Source organism: Bubalus bubalis, chromosome 18 (assembly GCF_019923935.1).
Source record: "Bubalus bubalis isolate 160015118507 breed Murrah chromosome 18, NDDB_SH_1, whole genome shotgun sequence".
Lineage (NCBI taxonomy): Eukaryota > Metazoa > Chordata > Mammalia > Artiodactyla > Bovidae > Bubalus > Bubalus bubalis.
This window is the reverse complement of record NC_059174.1, coordinates 34655123-34675207: the sequence shown is the minus strand read 5'-3', so window position 1 is coordinate 34675207 and position 20085 is coordinate 34655123. Positions and strand designations below refer to the sequence as shown.

Genomic DNA, 20085 nt, shown 5'->3' with positions numbered 1-20085 from the left:
GGGACAGGAGGGGTTAGATTTTGAGTGTGGGATTAGTAGATACAAACTATTATATACAGAATGGATAAACAACAAGGTCCTATTGTATAGCATAGGGAATTATAGCCAATATCCTGTAATGAACCATAATGGAAAAGAATATGAAAAAGAAGATATGTAGGTATAACTGACCCACTTTGCTGTACTCCAGAAACTAACACATTATGTCAACTATGCGTCAATCAAAAAATTACATATATATATATATATATATATATATACACACACATATACATATGTATCAGATCAGATCATATATATAAACAGAGAGACAGAAACAGGGAGGGAGGGGGAGAGAGAGACAGAAACAGAGTGGGAGGGAAGCCCTACGGATGAGCCATGGGGCTGAGGGGGCGGGGGCGGGGGAAGTGTTCCAGCTGGGGATCTGGGGATCTGGATAAAGCTGGATTGGGAGTGCCAGTGGGTGCTCTGCTGCTCCCTGCAGGATAATGCAGGAACAGCACCCCTGGGCTGAGGACTAAATTGCTGGAAGAAAAAGAGGAGGCACACAGGGTTCAAGCATCCCTCTTTGTCCCCACACTTGATATCTGGCACAGCGCATTCACACTCTCCCCTTCCTCCTCCTTGAAGCCAGGGTCCTGATGCCTGGGGTCCGTCCCCAGCCTCACGAAGCAGGCTCTGTATCTTCCCAGGTCTCCCAAATCCTCCATCCAGGACATGTCACATATTTCTGAAGGTCCTTTTGCCAAAAACCTTGTCTTGGGAATATCAGGCCAATTCCAGACCTGAAAAATCACTCATGCAGTGTTGGTATTCAGCAGATGGAAAGGGCTCCCGAGGAGCCTTTGTAGACTACTAGGTGTAGGCAACACTGTTCATCGGGAAGAAAGACAAATGTAAGGATCAACAAACACTATGAAAATAGAAAATGATAGAAAGGCAGGAACTTAATTGTAACAAAATTTGAAAGATCAAGCCGAAGACTGATTATTTGTTAAACGTATAAAATTTGATAAGCCAATGGAATATTAACTTTAAATACTGATGCACAAGTCATAGATACACATAGATATAAACAGAGATATAGAGCTGTAACAAGAAACCCATAGATCATGCTTTGGGCCTATTCAGTGGTAGGAAGGTAGCTGGGTGAAACTGAGCTGAAGGCAGGAGGAGGATGGGGTGGGAAAGGCCATCAGCAAATGTTTATTATGGAAAATTTCAAATATATACAAAAGTAGCAGTATCAGGATAATTAAGCCCATGTACTCATCACCCACCTTCAACAATTACTAACTCCACTAACAATTTTGTTCCATCTATATCACCTCCTGCTATTCCCCCACCTCAGATTATTTTGAAGCAAACCTCATATTTCATATCATTTTATAATTAAATACATTATTTTTCTTTAAAAGAGAACAATGCTTTAAAAAGTCATGAGTACAGTACCATCATCACAAGTAAAAAAGTTAACAGTTATTCTTTAATATCTTTAAATATCCAATGTTTATATTTCTCCGGGCATTCTGTTTTTGTATGTTTTTTTTGGGGGGGGGGCCTGCTGTGGGTATGGCTTCCCTGCTGGTCCAGACGGTAAAGAGTCTGCCTGGAATGCGGGAGACCTGGGTTTGATCCTTAGGTTGGGAAGACCCCCTGGAGAAGGAAATGGCAACCCACTCCAGTACTCTTGCCTGGAAAATCCCCTGGACGGAGGAACCTGGTAGACTACAGCTCACTGGGAAGCAAAGAGTCAGACACAACTGAGCCACTTCACTTTCATTTTCATGCTGTGTGGCATGTGGTATCTTAGTTCCCTGACCAGAGATCAAACCCAAGTCCCCTGCACTGGGAGCATGGAGTCTTAACTACTGGACCACCAGGGAAGTCCCTCCACTATGTTTTGATGGTTGTTTTTCTTGATTGTCTTCCCCATCGGACCTAACCAGGGACCTGGGCAGTCCCTGAGGCCAATACCCTGTGTCCACATACCCAAGTGAAGACAGCCACTGAGCTCCAGATGATAACCTATGGTTTTCAACCACTTTCTAGAAGGACTTCCTTAGGCCTCGCCCTGATCAAAATAGCCCATGTGAACCCGGGCTGCGAGCCCCAACAGCCTCTTCATCCTCCTGCTGTCTTAGGTCAGCTCAGATTGTACATCAAGTCCTGGAAGCTGATTCAGCCTGCATCCCTTTCCCCAACTGGCAAGCGTGTGATAAAGTGCCCTTTGGGGAGGTGGTGGTGAGGGGAGGCTGAGGCAGGAAGTCCTGTGTGTCCCACCATCTCTATGAAATGGCAGGCCTCACACTCGCCTTGTGCTGACGCGACCAGGCATGGGCAAAAGTCTGACAACACAGGGCGGAAAGGAGCAGCCATTAGCACTAATGAAGCAGGCGGTCTGAAAGCTTTTTACTTTGAAGCTGCTCGCCCACCTGGGGAGAGAACAGTCTGTTCAGTCACCTTGGTTTCCAGGAACTGCAGGCAGAAAATGCTGTGGGGGTAGGAGCAGGGGTGGGATCTTGGAGAAACCTGGAGGAAGAAGGGGAGCAGGGATAGATCCAGAGAGGGAGGCAGAGGGCCTATTTTTGGCTAAGTGTTCTTTTCCCTTCCTTTCTCCTATCCAAAACCCAGGGTCTGGGTCTGCACCCCAACCCCACCTGGCTTTGGCCACTGGCCCATCACCCCCCTTTCAATGCCCTTGACCCAAGTTCCTGGAAACAAAGGAAACATGCCATGCGTAGGGTCTGAATGACCATCTCCAGGGCCACAAATTAAATTAAGCGTTCAGGGCTGCCTGCCTTGTTACTGCTAATGACTCCGGCCTACCCATCCCCCAGGTCCCTGTCCTGCAGAAATTTGGGGGCCCTGGGCACCCTATCTTGTTCCCAAATTTTGATGGGCTCCCGGAGACCTCACTCCAAATTGGAGATGGGCACCCCTCTTGTAGAGCCTTGGTTCCAGTGAGAGAGGCCTGAATCATGCTCCCACCTTCTGGGGAGGGCCCCTCATACCCTGGCTGCAGGAAGCAGTCACGTGTGGGCCCTTCATTAGATCCTGCCATATAAGCAGGGGACATGGAATGGTCAGCAACTCCTGGGGCAAGGATCCAGCAAGCAGAGGTAAGTCCTCAGGTTGGGCTGAGACTCCTACTCTCTAGAGGTCTGGGATAGGGCACCTAGAGGGTGCTCCAGGGATGAAGATGGACTAAGTGGTGGGTTTTCCCGCTGAGCCAGGCCATGCTGACTGCAGTACTGCTGAGCTGTGCCCTGCTGCTGGCAATGCCCCCCATGCAGGGGGCCCAAATGGGCCCTGCTCCCCTGGAGGGCATCGGAAGGCCTGAGGAAGCCTTATTCCTAGAGTTCCAAGGTCAGTGTGGGCAGTGATGGGGCTGGGTGGGGCCTGGACACTCTCTGGTCACAAATTGTTCTGCCTTGTATTAGCCTCTTTCCCCCTCCCCAATCCCAGGCCTGGGAGGCGGTGTCTTGTGCATGGGGGGTTTCTGCCCTCACATTACCTGTCCCAGGCCTAAGCCTGCAACCCTCGCTGAAGAGGATAACGGAGGAACAGGCCGAAGAGTCGCTGCTGCAGGAGGCAGAGGCCAAGGCCTTAGCAGAGGTAACTGCTCAGGGCAAGGGGTGTGGCCACAATATTTAAATGGGGGGCGTCAATCTCTATCTCTACTTGACTCTCTCACCTGGGGCAACACTGCAGACCATCCTTCCCCATGCTCCACTCCTCTCCTAACTTGATCAGGGCAGGTCCCTGAACCTGCCTTTGGAGGCCCATGTTCCCCAAACCCTGCAGGTGCTAGATCCGGAAGGACGCAAGCCACGCTCCCCACGTCGCTGCGTAAGGCTGCATGAATCCTGTCTGGGACACCAGGTACCCTGCTGTGACCCGTGCGCCACGTGCTATTGCCGTTTCTTCAACGCCTTCTGCTACTGCCGCAAGCTGGGTACCACCACGAACCCCTGCAGCCGCACCTAGCTGGTTGATGTCTGGGTCGGGGCTGGGGAGCACCAATAAAAGGATGGAACCAACCCCAGGGTTGTGGCGTTATTTCGAACGTGACCGCCGTCGGAGGTGGGGGAGATCTCGGCAGGGGCGAAGGTTCCTCTAAGCCACGACACCACACACACTCCCCTTACTCCAGGGCCTGCGTTATCCCATCAAGAGCCACTTACATGCGAGCTCTTAGAGCGCCAGGCACCGCTGGGAGAAACAGAGGAGGGCCGCGCTCCTGCTCTTGAGAATCTCTGATGATAAATGCGAGAAAGGGGGTCACAGGGCGGCAGAGGGGTTGTACCTCCCAGCATGCTAACAAGCCTCAGGCTCCAGGGCCTGCTTGCGGCTAACTCGACGCGTGACTCTTAGCGAAGCATGGCCCTCACCGGACCTCAGTCCCTCTCAGAGGAAGGATGGCTCAACAGTCTGGAACATTTCCAAGCAAAAGAGGGGCCGCCCACTCCCATCTTTACTTCTGGGGCTGTCACAGCACCAGGGTATACCAGACTCAGAAAATCTAGAGTGAAGGCCCAATCGAATCCCCCGCATCACGGGCGCCACCAAGCGGCTGGCCTGGAACATTCCAAGCCTCTCCCTCCAGGGAGCAGGAGGGCCGCCTCCGCCTCCCCTCAGCGCGCAGGCGCCAGAGGGCAGGCCGCAGCCTACACCTGCGCAAGCGTTCTGCACTGAAATCGTCTGGAAACGGAGCCCCGCCCCGTCGTGGTCACGTGAGCCGCTTGCGCGTCACCTGACGCTCTTGACAGCCTGCTGTGGGCGCCGAGTCAGCTGATCTTAAGAGTTGTGCTGCGTGCCGGCCGGTCCGGGCCCTCCGGTCCAGCCGCCCCGCCGCAGCCATGTCGTTCTTCCCGGAGCTTTACTTCAACGTGGACAATGGCTACTTGGAGGGACTGGTGCGCGGCCTGAAGGCTGGGGTGCTCAGCCAGGCGGACTACCTCAACCTGGTGCAGTGCGAGACGCTCGAGGGTGAGCCGCGGGGCCGGGGTGCTGGGCCTCGAAAGCCCGGCAAGGAGATCGAGCCAGGCCTGAAGGTTCTGAGGTCTGGGAGGGGGATCTGGGGGTGCTCGAAGGGCCTGAGAGGTCGGGGAGCCGGATCTGGGCCTGAAAGGCCTGCTGGGAATCCAGGAGCTGATGGGTGCGCCGGAAGGGAATGTACCTCTAGTTGCAGCTCCGTGAAGGCCCAAACGCAAAAGAAGCTTTAATTAAGAACCGTAGTGGTTCGCCTCTGCTGGGGCCGCTTCTTTCTCCGTTTTGCCCGACGTGTAGTTTGGAAGACAGGGCCTCTTGGGAGTGGTTAGTTGCTGCGAGATGTGCTCATACAAGTCTCTTTATCCTGACGTAGCGAGAGAGCTGTCTCCTGGCAGCGCTTAGGGAAGCTAATCGGAAAAGTCCCCTGCTTTCCCTCCCAACACGTACACCAAGGCCTTTGGCATCATTGTGTTTTCCTGCGGAGTGAGCCTTTCGGGACAATTGCTGGGCCAGCTTAGCTAGAGTTGTCCTTCCGTCGCCGATCCACTGGCTGGGGATGCTGAAGGCACTTCACTCCTGAAGGCAGTGTTTGGGAGAGCCCTGAAAGTCTGGAGGTTCATACACGTGTATCTGACAATAATTCCCACCCCCTCCATGAGGATGCGTGTTCAGATAGGGTTGCTTAGCACAGGAGTGGTGAGAAGTGGAGTTTCCCTTTCTTCTCAGGATGCGCATCTCCGAAGTGGGATTGACTCCCTGAGGCACAGCATCGACTTCCCTGAGTCCAGCCTTCTCTTTTTCCTCTCCCTTCCCACCCCTGACCCCTAGGTGGTACTGAAGGGCACAGTGGCTGGGCTGTGAGCTCCCATCCCTGACCTCCAGGTGATATGCCTTGAACAGAAGTACTGCTAGCCTTCTGGTTGGTAGCTGGAGCGGGAAGATGGCCGGATGATTCACGTTCAGGAGAAAATTTTCTCATTATAAATTTACTGAGGTTAAAAGTGAGCTCAATAAAAAAAAAAACAAACAAACAAAAAAAAAAACAACCAACCAAACAGTTATTATGGATCTTGCAAACTAGGCCAGTGATGTGAAAATAAATCCTTTAAAATTTTAAAACTTAGTGAAGTTCAAATACGATTGTGGGCATTATGGTTTTAACGTAAATGTGCAAAAAATGTCTTTCACCTCCCTGATGAGAGTGGTTGTGCTGGGTTGTAGGAACTTGCCAGCAGCCTCATTGTCCTCACTGTGGCAAACAGAGGAGAAACAGGGAGGCTGCACAGGGCAGGGTGGCACACAGTGGTATTTAATGGGAATTTTGTGGACTGACTGGGACTGGAGGAAGATCTTTATTTGCTTAAATCTGAATGTGGATAGCTTAGATTACCAACTGGCATTTGGTAAATTTGTTTCTTTTTTAGGCTTTCCTCACTCCTGCTGCTGCCCTCCTGTCCCACCCCTGTAGAGTTTCTGGGGACACAGAGTTCCCAAAAGATCTTTCATCATCCTCCATAAACACATTAGGCCATTCTTCCTACAGCACTGCTCACACATGGTCCTCCTTGTGGATCACCATCCAGTCCTTCAGTGTGACATTCAGCGATTCCCTCACTCTTTCACATATGTTCCTTTCCTTCATGTAAGCCACTCCCAACTTTTGGTGCACATTTTGTGGTGGACTTTGGACTTTCAAATCTGACTGAATCCCAGCCCCACCAGTTACTGAATCACCTAATTTAACCAAGTTATTCAACACCTTTAGGCCTTGGATCCTTCATCTGACACATTAACAGTGCCTGTCTCACCAAATCCTTAGATAACAACAAGTTATTATGTGTAAAACACTTAGCTCAGCACCAAGCACTGAGATAGATAAATGTTAGCTCCTTTCAGGATTATTTGCGTATGCCACTTCCTCTGTTTCTTTCTTATCCTGGTGAAGCCCAGTGATTCTTACTCTTTAAGGCCCAGACCCTGTACCATACCATCTGAGAACCCCTTTGTGGCCATGCTAGGCTAGAATTTTGGCCCCCTCCATCCAGTTGCAGCTCTTGTGGTGTCTGGGCTGCTTTCCTAGAAATCACTTAACTTAGAGTTTGAGATTCTTGGGACTCTGATGGATATGCTCAGGAATTTCAGGGTCTGGAGATAACCAGAGGCAGGAAGAAGTGCCCAGAAACTCTTCTTGTCCTCTACAAGAAGGCCTTCTGAAGGTCACATCAGAGGCCTGGCCTCCAGCCCTTTGTTCCTGAATGCTTTTGCCTCCTTATCTCCAGGGAAAAGGGAAAGAGTGGGGAGGAAGGTGGGAAGGAGAAACCAAGGAAGCCTGTGGTCCCTGGTGAGATCTATAGGTGTATCTTGAGAAGATGAGGCTTCCAAAGAATATGTTTAGAAATGGGACAGTTTCCAGAAGGCTCGGGGCATTGGGTGGTGAGTGGGTGTTTGTTCTGCGAGGTAGGGCCAGTACTTCTTGATCCTCCACCACACCCTCGCCCTCCTTCCTGCATTCCACTTCCTCAGAGCATCTGCTACTGACCTCTTTTCCTAGAACTTGGTCTCTTAGGACCTCTGAAGTCCATGTATCCTCCATTGTCCACCTTGCTTGTCTCTTCTCAGAGATAGGGGAAAGTCCTACCTCTTGGTGAACTGAGGGGACAGAGCTGGGTGGTCACAAAAGCTCTTCCCAGCTCTAAGTATTTCTGCATGTGCTTAATACCTTCTGGAAGCTGGGTCCTGTGCCTAGGGACTTGTGGGGAAGAGGAGGTGGGTCAGAGATAGAGAAAGAGAAATCACATAGTGTTACTTTTTTTTTTCCTTTTAACACAGTATTGCTTTGAATGCTTTCATGCATTCCACATATACTTAGGGAGCACCTGTTTTATGCCAGGCACTGTGGTAGGATTTGAGATACTTTGTTGAATAATGTTCTCTTGTTCCCTTAAAGTCTGAGGGTGGAGACTGTAAGGGGCCAGGAAAAGACATTAAGCAATCGGTGTAGCACAGTGGTTACAAGTGTGGGCTTACTATTTCAGGGCTCTGTGGCCCTGTAACTGCTCTGTCCTGAGTTTCATCATTTGCAAAAGGTTAATAATAATAAATACAAATTTAAGGCAATGGCACCCCACTCCAGTACTCTTGCCTGGAAAGTCCCATGGACGGAGGAGCCCGGCAGGCTGCAGTCCATGAGGTCGCTAAGAGTCGAACACGAGTGAGCGACTTCACTTTGACTTTTCACTTTCATGCATTGGAGAAGGAAATGGCAACCCACTCCAGTATTCTTGCCTGGAGAATCCCAGGGACGGGGGAGCCTGGTGGCTGCTGTCTGTGAGGTCACGCAGAGTCGGACACAACTGAAGCGACTTAGCAAAAAAAAAAAAAAAAGAAAAAAAAAATATATATATATATATTTACTGATGGAGCGATTGTGAAGGCTAAACAAAATAATTCTTTTAGGGACTTCCCTGGCAGCCCAGTGGTTAAGACTCTGCATTCCAATGCAGGGGGCATGGGTTTGATCCCTGATGGGGAGCTAAGATCCCACATGCCTCACAGTGCGGCCAAATAAATAAAGAGAACTGTTTAGGGAAAAAAAAAAAAGATAATCCCTGTAAAACACTTGGCATGAACTTGGCACATGGTAAGTACTCAGTCAGTGTGTTAACTGCTATTACTGTTACGGTCAAGCAAAGGAATATTAAGGGTGATGCTTGTGAAAAGGACAATGGAGAAGTGATAGAGAATCAGAGGTGAACTCTCTTTAAGGAGGGCTGGTTAAGGCCCTGCTGAGAAAAGGATTTTCCAGATGAAGTGTGAACCATGAGGAGCCAGTTGAGCAAGAGCTGGGGTGGGTGTGAGATGGGGTGTGCCGGGCGGGAGCATTTCAGGCAGAGAGACCAGCAGGTTGGGGAGAAATAGTTAGGCCTTCAGTGGGACCAAAAGGAGTCCTGGCTGGTGGGGTTTGGAGGATGAGAGCACAAATCTGGGAATTCAGACCCTTGGTTTAAAAAAATTGGGGTGAGGGACTTCCCTGGTAGTCCAGTGGTTAAGAATTTGCCTTGCCCTGCAGGGGACATGGGTTCAATCCCTGATCAGGGAACTAAGATCCCACGTGCCTTGGAGCAATTAAGCCCCCGCAACACAACTATGGAAGCCTTTATGCCGCAACTAATACCTGTTGCAGCCAATGAATAAAATTAAAAAATTTTTTTTAATTGAGGTGAGCCCAGGAGAGGAAGCCCCGGCCCCTCGGCCCTGGACGTGGGGGCAGAGAGTGGTGGCTTGGGGCACCACCTTCTGCAGAAGCTGGCTGATTTTGAGGTGTTTGTATGTGACTAAGTGAACATATTTCAGATCGTGAGGAATATGTGTAGCACTATTTCGATGTTCGAGTCTTCATTTGTTCATTCAAAAACGCACTTCCTGAAGGCTTACTCTGTGCAAGCTTCTGGGCCAAATAAAGAGCCAAGTAGGTGTTCCAGGGATTAACATAGTTCTGATCTTGAACCCTCAGCTTTGACCTTGGTTTCAGCCTAAAAGCACTGCTATTAATTTGACTGGCTGCTGGGAATACAAGTATGAGTGAGGCTCTGGTTGTGCCCTCCAAAGTCTCCCCTTTCCTTTTAAAAACTGCTTATCATTCACTTTCATTTATTATGGAAATCATTAAACATATATAAATTGGAGGGAATAGTATAATGACTCTGTAAGTAATAGACACCTAATTACAACTTGTTCAGTTCTTGTTACCTTTATCAATCTTGTGTTGATAATAGCTGCATTTATCACCCCACTCCAGTTATTTTGAAGTCAATCCCAGACAGTGTATCATTTCAGCTGTAAATATTTTGGTGTTTCTAAAAAAAGATCATGACTTTTTTGTTAACATAACCACAACCCTATTATTCCTCCTTTAAAAGAAACATTAGTTTTGGGTGTCATCAAATATCCACTTAGGGTTTAAATTTGTCTGATTGTCTCAAATGATTTTTTAATACAATTTGTTTCACTTGGAGTCCGGTTATGATCCATCAGTCAAGCAATTGATGCTGTCACAAGTCTTTTAGTATATAGGTTTTCTCTTTCACTTTTCCTTTTATTTGTTGAAGAAGCTGGGTCATTTAATTTACAGATTTTCCTTTTTTTAAATTAATTTAATTGGAGGCTAGTTACTTTACAATATTGTAGTGGTTTTTGCCATACATTGACATGAATCAGCCATGGGTGTACGTGTGTTCCCCATCCTGAACCTGCCTCCCACCTCCCTATAGATTTTCCTTCATCTCAGTTTTGCTGGTTTTCTCTCTGCTGTATAGTTTAACGTGCCCCTTGTTAATTGGTAGTTAGATCAAGAAACTTAATTAGAATCGGGTTATTTGTTAAAAGCAATATTTAATAGGTAATGTTTGTGTTTCTATTGAAAGCTGTTTCTGTTTAGTTGTTTCTCTTTTTATGCCAAAGGAATCATTGATGTTTATTGCCTAGAACCGTGATTTCATTAGGGGTTGCAAAATGGTAATATTTTAATTTTATCTTTCCTTCTGGAATTGCTAGCAGAATTCCTTCTAAAGCTGGAAAGTTCTAGTACTTTGAACCCTGTAGTACTTTGAATCTAGTACTTGATTACCTTGACATACCATCTGTATAGGAGAGGCAAGATAAATACTTGATTATTTCCCTTATTTCAGTTCAGTTAGTTCAGTTCAGTCGCTCAGTCGTGTCTGACTCTTTGCGACCCCATGAATCGCAGCACACCAGGCCTCCCTGTCCATCACAAACTCCCGGAGTTCACTCAGACTCACGTCCATCGAGTCAGTGATGCCATCCAGCCATCTCATCCTCTGTCGTCCCCTTCTCCTCTTGCCCCCAATCCCTCCCAGCATCAGAGTCTTTTCCAATGAGTCAGCTCTTCGCATGAGGTGGCCAAAGTACTGGAGTTTCAGCTTCAGCATCATTCCCTCCAAAGAAATCCCAGGGCTGATCTCCTTCAGAATGGACTGGATGGATCTCCTTGCAGTCCAAGGGACTCTCAAGAGTCTTCTCCAACACCACAGTTCAAAGGCATCAATTCTTTGGCGCTCAGCCTTCTTCACAGTCCAACTCTCACATCAATACATGACCACAGGAAAAACCATAGCCTTGACTAGACGAACCTTTGTTGGCAAAGTAATGTCTCTGCTTTTGAATATGCTATCTAGGTTGGTCTAGCTTCCAAAATAATGAGTTGGTTTTCCAACATCCTGCAAAGATGACTAATGAGGTTTGTTTACTCTTCTTTTTGTTTGTTTAGAATCATAACACACAGGCTTTTAATACATTTGTTGTGCTTCAGTCTCTCAACTTTATTGATGCTCAAATTGTCCTTTGGCCAATGGGAGATGATACAATATGCTGCCTATTGTATAAGTTTTTTGACATAACCCTGTAATCTTTACTGCTGAGATGACAGTATATTCTAATGTTATCTTGTACATTTTTTGATCCAGACCTAGAGTCATCATTTCTCTTAGGCAACCTGTTTCTTTTTATAGGAAAAAAGATATTTAGGGACCATAATCTGAGTCCAGGGGTTCCTCATTGTTGCTGAGTTGGTCATTATTTCCAGGATTTTGCAATGAATTAGCTCTCCTCTTACTCAGAAACTTGGAAAATACTGAAAAAGCATGTGACTTGCTGGATTATGCAGCTGTAACTCGGCTGATGGGTACCAGATGTGAGTTCCTAATTTGGAATGGGGGCTCTCCCTGACACTTGGACCATTCAGCGCATCTCCTTCCTGTTGTAAAGAAATATATTAACATTCAGGAGGGGGAGCTCTGTGATATTCTCAGCTTCCATGTGAGCTCGGTGGTCCCAAGGATGGTTTTCCTCAGCCAGTGAATTAGATGCTCAGGGATCATGGTTGAAGAGCTCACATGCTTGATTTGCTGGTTGTCTTCCAGAGCACTTTTTCCCTCTCTGTCGTGACTCACTTGCCTTCTGTTCATTACAGCATTTTCTTCTGCATTTCAACATTATTTCACAAGAGGCAGTCTTCTATAGGAAGAGGAAAGTGAGACTCCAGGCTGGTCTTGGCCACATCAAACTGAAGATGCAAACATAGATGGTGTCTCCAGGAGTGGCACTAATGAGTTATTAGTGGCACAGTTAGGTATTCAGCACTAATTGTGATGTGGCCAGGAATGTGGCTGGAAAGAGTTTATCTTTGTTGTTGCTGCTTTTTAAAAATTTTTGGCTGTACCTTGTGGCATGCAGGATCTTAGTTTCCTGACAAGGGACTGAACCCACACCCCCTGCAGTGGAAGCGTGGAGTCTTAGCCACTGGCCACCAGGGAAGTCCCAAGAGATTAACTTTGAAGAACTGCAAAAACTGCAGGAAGGGCTTTGTCCTGAACACAGGAAGTGGGAGGGTAAGACTACTTGCTTTGTACTGTAGAATGTACCTGCAGTCTGAAACGTGTGTTTCCAAGGGATTGGGGCCACACTGGAGGTGGGAAGAACAGTCTGCAGGGTCTTAGAAGTAACCCGGGGCAGAGAAGATGCCCTCAGGCATTGGCAGGGAGCATTGTGGGGGAATTTATAGGGAGAGGAATTAATAGGATATGAGGGTTGGATAAGGAGGCTGAGGAAGAATGAAGAGTCAAGGCTGATGTCTCCACCCTGGCTTAGGCACCTATGTAGGTGGCAGGTGAAATGACAGAGGAATGCGGAAGGAACAGTTTGGAGAAAGAGCAAGAAGATGGGATTGAGGGATCTGTGAGCCATTTGAGTGAAGAGGTGGAGGCTATTTTTGCTGCTCAGGTGTGAGCTTGGGGAATCAGTGTAGAAGTGTGGCCACTGACCCCAGGAGAGAATTGAGTCAGAAGAGTAGACACCCTAGATGGTGAGACCCTCCCCCAGGAAGAGCTTCCATTAAGCAAGAATGGGGCAAAAGATGGTCCTGCCAGAAAGGCCAAAGGCATCCCCTGAGAGATGGGTAGGAGAGAAAGGAAGGGGTGGTGACTGACAGAGGTGTCCTGGATATTGAAATAAAGTCAGACAGCTCTCTATTTGGTTTGCTGTTCAGAGGTCGTCGGTGACCTTGATGAGAACAGAGAAGAGCGGGGCTGGAAACTGACGACCAGGCACAGAGTGGATGGACAGAGACAGTAGATGGACAGAGCGGAGCTCACAGATGAACTCGGCTCACTGAGGAATCTCAGCTCAGCCTCTTACTGGCTTTGTGATCCTGGGCAAGTGGTTTATCCTCAGCTGCACAATGAGAGCATTAATAGAATCGCTCTGAGATGTTAGCGGCATGAAGTACAGGGCCTGGTGCCGAGTGAGCAGTCAGGGAAGCCAGCTGCTCCCACTATGGTCATTCCTTCTCGTCACTCCTGGGAGGCGGGTGCCATGCTGGGCCCTGAGTGGGCAATGAAAACATATCACACAGGCCTTGCCTGGGGGGCCCATGCACCTAATGGACAGACTGGCGGAGATCAAAACAGAATTGAGGGTTTGCCTGGCGGTCCAGTTGTTAAGACTTCACCTTCCAATGCATGGGGTGCGGGTTTGATCCCTGGTCAGGAAGTTTAAGATCCCACATGGCTCATGGCCCAAAACAACAGAACATAAACAAAAGAAGCAATATTATAACAAATTCAGTAGAGACTTTTAAAAAAGATAGTGCTGAATGTCCAGTAGGCATGAAGCATACTTTGGGACAGTGGGAGCATGTGAGGAGTAACAGCTTACAGGGCTTCTTTTTGGGGCAATGAAAATGTTGTAAAATTAATTGTGATGGTTGTGCAACTCTGAATATACTAAAAGCCATTGAATTGTACATTTTAAATGGGAAAATTGTATGGCATATGAACTATATCTCAGTAAAACTGTCTACACAAAAAAGTAGCCAGGTTAGGGAGGTGGGAAGAAGGCATTTGTAGTTTCAGAAACATCAAACCGCGTAGAAGATCAGGAGAAATTGGGAACCAGGAAGAGAATAGAGCACGTGTCAGGGGTACGCAGGGCTGAGGGTGGATAGTTGCCTCGGGCTGATTCATCAAAGGCTTCGGGTGCCTTGGGAAGATACGTGGCTTAGGAGGGATGAAAGTTGTAATAGAGCAGGAGGGAGATCCTTCACTTAGGTCAGGGTCAGTGTGTGGGAAATGTCTTGCTCAAGAGTTTCTGTTTATTTTCTTGCCTGGAAACATTTTGTATGTTCCATTTTGTTTGTCAGAGAAGAATATATTGGTTTGATGAAATTGGGTGACCATGGCTTAGACAGCAAGACAAACTTAGCTCAGCCCAGAACTCCTCAGAGCCAGATGTGATCCAGAGGGAGAGAGGACACAGTTCTGGCAACCCGATGACCACAAGCACGACAGAGCAGCTCTGGGAGGGGGGCCCCTCAGGGGAAGGGTGTACACATGGAGAGGGTTAGCACATGGACCAAAGCCACAGGTACTTCGAGTCTCCTGAGTTGTGAGGGCCCCCCACACGCACCTGAAATTTTCCCCTCAGTGTTTGATGGCCTGTGTTGTCCCAGCTGCCCTGGCCAGTGACGTTGCTGTGTGAAGAGACCCCTTTCCCCCATGCCCAAAGACTGATGAGCTGGCACAGATCCGTGGTGGCGACTAGACTGTTCCTCTCCCAGTGCTGCTGCAAGAGGATGAGGCCCCAGAGCAGGGGCGGAGGCCAGGGGTGGGCAGGAGGGAGGTCTTGCTGCCATGAGCCAGCTTGGACTTGATCCCTCAGTACATGGAGGAGGGAAGGACTGTGAAGGGGGTGAGGGTTGGTGGTGTGATGCGATTAGAAACGGGATACGGGGCTCTGGAGGTTTGGTTTAGGAGGAGCCAGGCTAGAGGATATGCTATCCTAGCTCTCCAGGTGAGTGAATGGGGCTGAACTGGGGCAGGAGTGGCACGTGGGCAGAAGAAGAACTGGGTCAGAGACCAGCATAGGGAATGAGACCCACAAGATTGGGCCAGTTTGCTTTAGTTATAGAGGTGAGAGGGGTTAGAGATCAGGATTTTGACCTCAGATGTCTGGGTGGGTGCTGGAACTGCTTCTGAGACGGGCCCCACCAGGAGAGGAGAAGGTCTGGGGCATGGACAGGTGGTGGTGGAGGTGCTCCATCTCAGAAGCACTCAGTCTGCGTGTCTGAGGGAGGTGGCTGTGTGGATCTGGAGCTCCAGGGAAGCAGCACTGATGATTCCAGTCTGGAAGTCATCAGCATGCTGGCCGGCGGCAGCTCGGCCTGCGCCATCTGTTGGCCTGCCACCAGGGCAAACTCCCTTAGAAGCCTCATCCTGCCCACAAGTCCTGCCAGGAGGCTGGGGAGCAGCCTTCACAGCAGGCCAAGGGGACACAAGCTTGCCCTGAGGAGTATACTTGGCGTGGAGCCTAATTTGGCGAGCAGAGCACAGAGAGCCACAGCCAGGGGTTCCCCTTCACACCCCTGCCATGCCTCCTTCCTGCATGACTGGGCAGGGTGATTTCTTTCTTTTCTTACTTTTTTTTTTTTTTTAATGTAGGTGTCTTAAAAAAAAAAAAAGTTAATTAATTAGTTTTGGCCTCGCTACGTGACTAGTGAGATCCTAGTTCCCTGACCAGGGATCGAACCCGTGCCTCCCAAGGTGGAAGCCGAGAGTCTCAACCACTGGACTGCCACGGAAGTCCCTTCTGTTTTTCTTTTTTGATCTTCTTTTTAACTAAACATAATTTTTACTTATTTATTTTTGGCTGTGCCTCGTGGCATGTGGGATCTCAGTTTCTCCTGCTGACCAGAGATTATACCAGTGATGATCATACCAACATGGGTTCTTAACCATTGGACTGCCGGGGAAGTCCTAAACATCATTTTTTTTTTTTTAATTCCAAAAGTGGAGTTGGAAGGGTAACTTGGTATAGATCCTTGGGGAACAAGCTTTTACTGCCTTGTTTAAATACTGCACGTGCAGGTACTGTGTGACCCTGCACACCCACCTACAGGGTCGCATCCCATAGGTGAGCACAGGATGGCATGCACAGAGGTGTCCACACCAGCCTTGTAGGTAACTAACTGCAACCTGTTCGAACCAGAGGGATTGCTGTGGACAGGGGAATGGTTAAATAAACTATGGTCTGTGCTCACAGTGGAATACTATTCAGGTGCTCAAAAGTGTAGTGTTCCATGAAGATTGATTTAGAAATATCTTGTTAAGTGAGAAGTTGCAAAGTGTGTGTAATATAGTCCCATTTTAGTAGAGCACCAGGTAATGTGCACATGAAAATGTGTTTGGAAGCATAGACAACCAACGTGGAGTGGCAGCCTCTGCAGAGGAAGGGTTGGAGGGACTGGGAGGGGAAATATGTCAGTCTTTAATTTTAAGTACTCTTCAATCGTTCAGATGTGTTGTATTGAACAAACATTTTATCGTTTAAAATATCTGCTGAAGATATCTAAAATAAGAGAAATTCGAACATATAGGTGAGCAAAGAGAAGGCACTTAACCCTTCAGCCATCCAAGCCGAGACCCCTGCTGTTGACGCTAGGGCATTCTTCCAGATTTTTGTTCACAGCGTTGTAGGGCTGGTCTGACTCTTAGGGAGCCCCCATCAACCCCCTTCCCTTATCTTTACACCAGAAGACTCAGAGTCCAAGGGATGCATGAGGCCCAGGCCCTCATGTCACTCAGAACAGAGCCCCAGAGCCCCGTCCATATTCAGCTCACCTCTCACCTGTCCATTTTTCTCTTTTCCCTTTGTTGCCTTCCCCCAACCCCCCATACATGTGTTGTTTTCTCTTCACTGATTACACCTTGCACTGGTGTATACTGTAGCTTGATTTTATCTGGGAAGCTGTTTATGGTCAGGACAGTCCACACAGGAACTGATAACCCTTGTTTCAGAAGCCCTGCCCTGGGAGTTCATGTCAGAACTTGCTCTGGTGGGTGATAACACTCTTGTCCCTCAGTTTTCTCACTGATTTCTTGGGCCTGGTTTCTGAGGTGGAGCCAGTGTCTGAACCACAGGGCCTTTTGAAGTGACTTCAGCACAGGCAAATGTCAGCCATTCAGGACCCTTAAAGATGAGACTTCCAGGGTGACCAGGGTTTCTGGATGGCAGAGAAGGAAAGATCCAGATTTTAAACATCTTGCATAACCCCTTTCTGGAATGTATTAGTCTTGCTTTCTTGCTTTCATAGCAGCCTACACTGAACATAGCAGAGCTTCTCTCTAATTAGGGCCATTAGATGTTAAATGAAATGGGACCAAGCCACAGTCTCTGAGGGCCCAGGTCTGCCTCCAGTGGTTTGTCCCTGGCCCCATGTGGTCAGCGGTGTCGACTACAGCACACTAGACATCTTTTCCTACTTGTAGCTGTTCTTGTGCTTTGGGCTCAGCTTTCAAACATGCTCCAGCTTGTTAGGAGGGTTGACATCAAGAATGAACAGGTGTAAGCACATGATGTAATGGTCTCTCTTGTAAATCCCGGCCTCTCTGGGTCACCAGGACCTTTCTTAAGTTGTGTGTGAGGCCAGGCAGCAGGAGACTGTGGCTCCCTTTCTGGCCAACCATGTGACGCTGTCCATTGTGATTTAATGCCTTGAAGCTGGTTTGCTGATCTGTAAAATGAAACGAATCACTTGCATGTTGTTAGTTCTCGACAGCACAGTGCCCACCAGTGTGAATGCTCAGTAGGTATTTGCGTGATTGGATGAGAGATCACTCTTTTTGGGTTTTGGCAGAGGGCTAGGATGGGAGAGGAGTGCACCATGTTGTAGATTGTTCTGCTTTTGTGTTATTAAGCACTTTGAAAAAAGGATATATTATTAGGCATTAAAGACAAGGAGCTGGAAAAGGCAGTGGCACCCCACTCCAGTACTCTTGCCTGGAAAATCCCATGGGCGGAGGAGCCTGGTAGGCTGCAGTCCATGGGGTCGCTAAGAGTCGGACACGACTGAGCGACTGCACTTTCACTTTCATGATTTGGAGAAGGAAATGGCAACCCACTCCAGTGTTCTTGCCTGGAGAATCCCAGGGATGGGGGAGCCTGGTGGGCGGCCATCTATGGGGTTGCACAAGAGTCGGACACGACTGAAGCTACTTAGCAGCAGCAGAGACAGGGAGCAGAGAGCTGAATTAAGGGATATGGAGCCTTGGGAGGGTCTTGGGGAACTGGAGGACAAGAGTGTAGAGGGCTGAACATGCCCAGGCTTCCTCTGCACCCTGTTCACTCTTACACCTCAGAAGGTCACTTATTTCACTGATGCAAGACAGACCAGTCCCTCATGACCAGATTCAGGCTCCCTTTGTCTCCATTCTGGCTTTCTTGACTTATGTCCACCCCAGTCCTTTTCTTGTTCCATTTGGCTCTGCAGGTGCCTGCAGCCTTTCCCCCCATTTAACCCCAGGGGAAATACGTACCTGGAGTCCAAGGCTGTTACAATCACAGGGAGCCAGAGCTGAGCTCTGGACTGTTGACAGTGCCATCCTCCCTTTGGCCACAAGGGGGTGCACCAGGACCATTCAGCTGTCTGAGGGCCAGGGAAGAGGGTGTGGCTGGACCCACTGTTGCATCTTCTCTGCTTCTCTGTGCAGCATCTGCCTTAAGCCGCTGTCCCCTTGGGACTCTGCCCTGGGCCCTACTTCCCTCACCCAAGTTCCCAGTCAGCCTTCCCAGGTTATATAGGGCTTGTGGCTCAGTGTCTCCTGTCAGTCCATCTCTTCCCACCCTCACCTCCCTGTGCCCCTGCTTCCTGGGTAAGGAAGAGGAAGGCCAGGGAATTCTCCTGGGATGCTGTCCACCATAGTGCCCAGTGCAGACTGCTGCAGGCTTGATCTCCAAGTTGTCTTCATTTACCTCCACCTGGGTCACACTGGCAGTCCTCAGAGTTGGAGCAGCAGCTTCAGTGCAGTGTGCCAGCTATGAATCAAGGGTCTTGGGGGCACCAGGTAGGAGCTTAAGCTTGCCAGGAGTCAAGGCCATGCTCCCCAGGCCCCCAGAAGCACCATCCTTCCCTGGGTGGCCTCCACTCTGGTTCTTCTACTCTCGTCCCTCCAGGAGATGGAAAATTCATCCTCAAGACAGACTCCTCTCCTCCCAGCTTTCTTCAGCACTTTGGGGGGGGGGGCATGTAGGGGTGCCTGTGGCACACACAGGGACATGTGTGTAGGGTGACTCTGGGAGAGACCAAATCAGGCACCCCAGGCTCTATAGTGTATAGGTACACACAGTCAGGTTATCAAGTAATTGACAATTCTCCACCTTGTACCCCAATTTGGAGTAGTCTTTCCATTGGCCTCCCTGGCTTCTGCCTCAGCCAACACCCACTCCTTAGATGATTTAAAAAAAAAAAAAAACTACTCTGCATGGGAATAATGGCCTTCCTTCTCTTTTAGAGAGAGGAAAATCAAGGCCCTGAAGGGCCACATGGGCTGGGCCTGGCGCCTGCTCTGCCTGTCTGCACCCAGCACCGTGTAGCTCACCCTGCAGCTCCAGGGCCTAGGGTGCGACTGCCCACCACCACCCCAACCCCACCACCATGTAAGTGCGGGTGGTCCTGGTGGGGGGGCAGACTTAAGGAAGGTAAAGGGATGTGTGGAGGAACAGCCCCCACTGAGGACCAGGCCCCACTTTCCTGGCCAACCCTGGCCTGGCCCTGGGCCAGAGCTTGTCCCCCTCTTTGGCCACTCAGGCAATGGTTTTTAGGCTTTGACTTCAGCTGAGGCTTTGTGTTTGGCTGATGGATGGGGCTTTCCCCTCCAAGGAGTCGTCTGTGGTATCTTTGCTGCTTCAGCTTGGCCTCTCCTGTTTGCCACTGCTCCACAGCCCCAGGCCTTCCCTGCACCTGTTGAGAGCTCTGAAAGGGCTGTTTCAGGGGTAGCCAGGCCACTGGGCTCACCCTGAGCACCTGCATGGCCCTCAGGGACTGGAGTTGCAGAGAGTCAGTGAGATCCAGGCTTGATCAGAGTAGAATATCAGAGCTGACTGGGCCCCTGCAAGTAACCTTATCCAACCCTCGTAGCTTCCCAGGGAAACTGGGACCAGGTGAGGCTCAAGGCCTTGCTTATGGCCTCCTGACATCTATCTTGGCTCCTCCAGTCCCATCTCTCTAGATTTTTTGAT

General features: G+C 49.1%; 2 protein-coding genes across 3 annotated transcripts in view; both read left to right on the top strand.

The window, feature by feature from the left end:
- The first annotated feature begins 2097 nt into the window (after window positions 1-2097).
- LOC102406663 (agouti related neuropeptide) lies at window positions 2098-4045 on the top strand. The gene is made up of 4 exons (XM_006072035.4): window positions 2098-3122; window positions 3237-3369; window positions 3527-3618; window positions 3808-4045. The coding sequence occupies exons 1-4, from the start codon at window positions 3078-3080 to the stop codon at window positions 3988-3990; spliced, it is 453 nt and encodes a 150-aa protein (XP_006072097.2). The 5' UTR covers window positions 2098-3077; the 3' UTR covers window positions 3991-4045.
- A 701-nt stretch (window positions 4046-4746) lies between these two features.
- ATP6V0D1 (ATPase H+ transporting V0 subunit d1) overlaps window positions 4747-20085 on the top strand; it is a 39207-nt gene continuing 23868 nt past the window's right edge. Inside the window, exon 1 of one of the 2 annotated variants that reach the window (XM_044932054.2) lies at window positions 4747-4992. In XM_044932054.2, the coding sequence (XP_044787989.1) occupies window positions 4863-4992 (130 nt within the window). In that variant the 5' untranslated portion in view covers window positions 4747-4862. The remainder of the gene's footprint in view (window positions 4993-20085) is intronic. The other variant, XM_006072037.4, reaches the window with a different exon arrangement.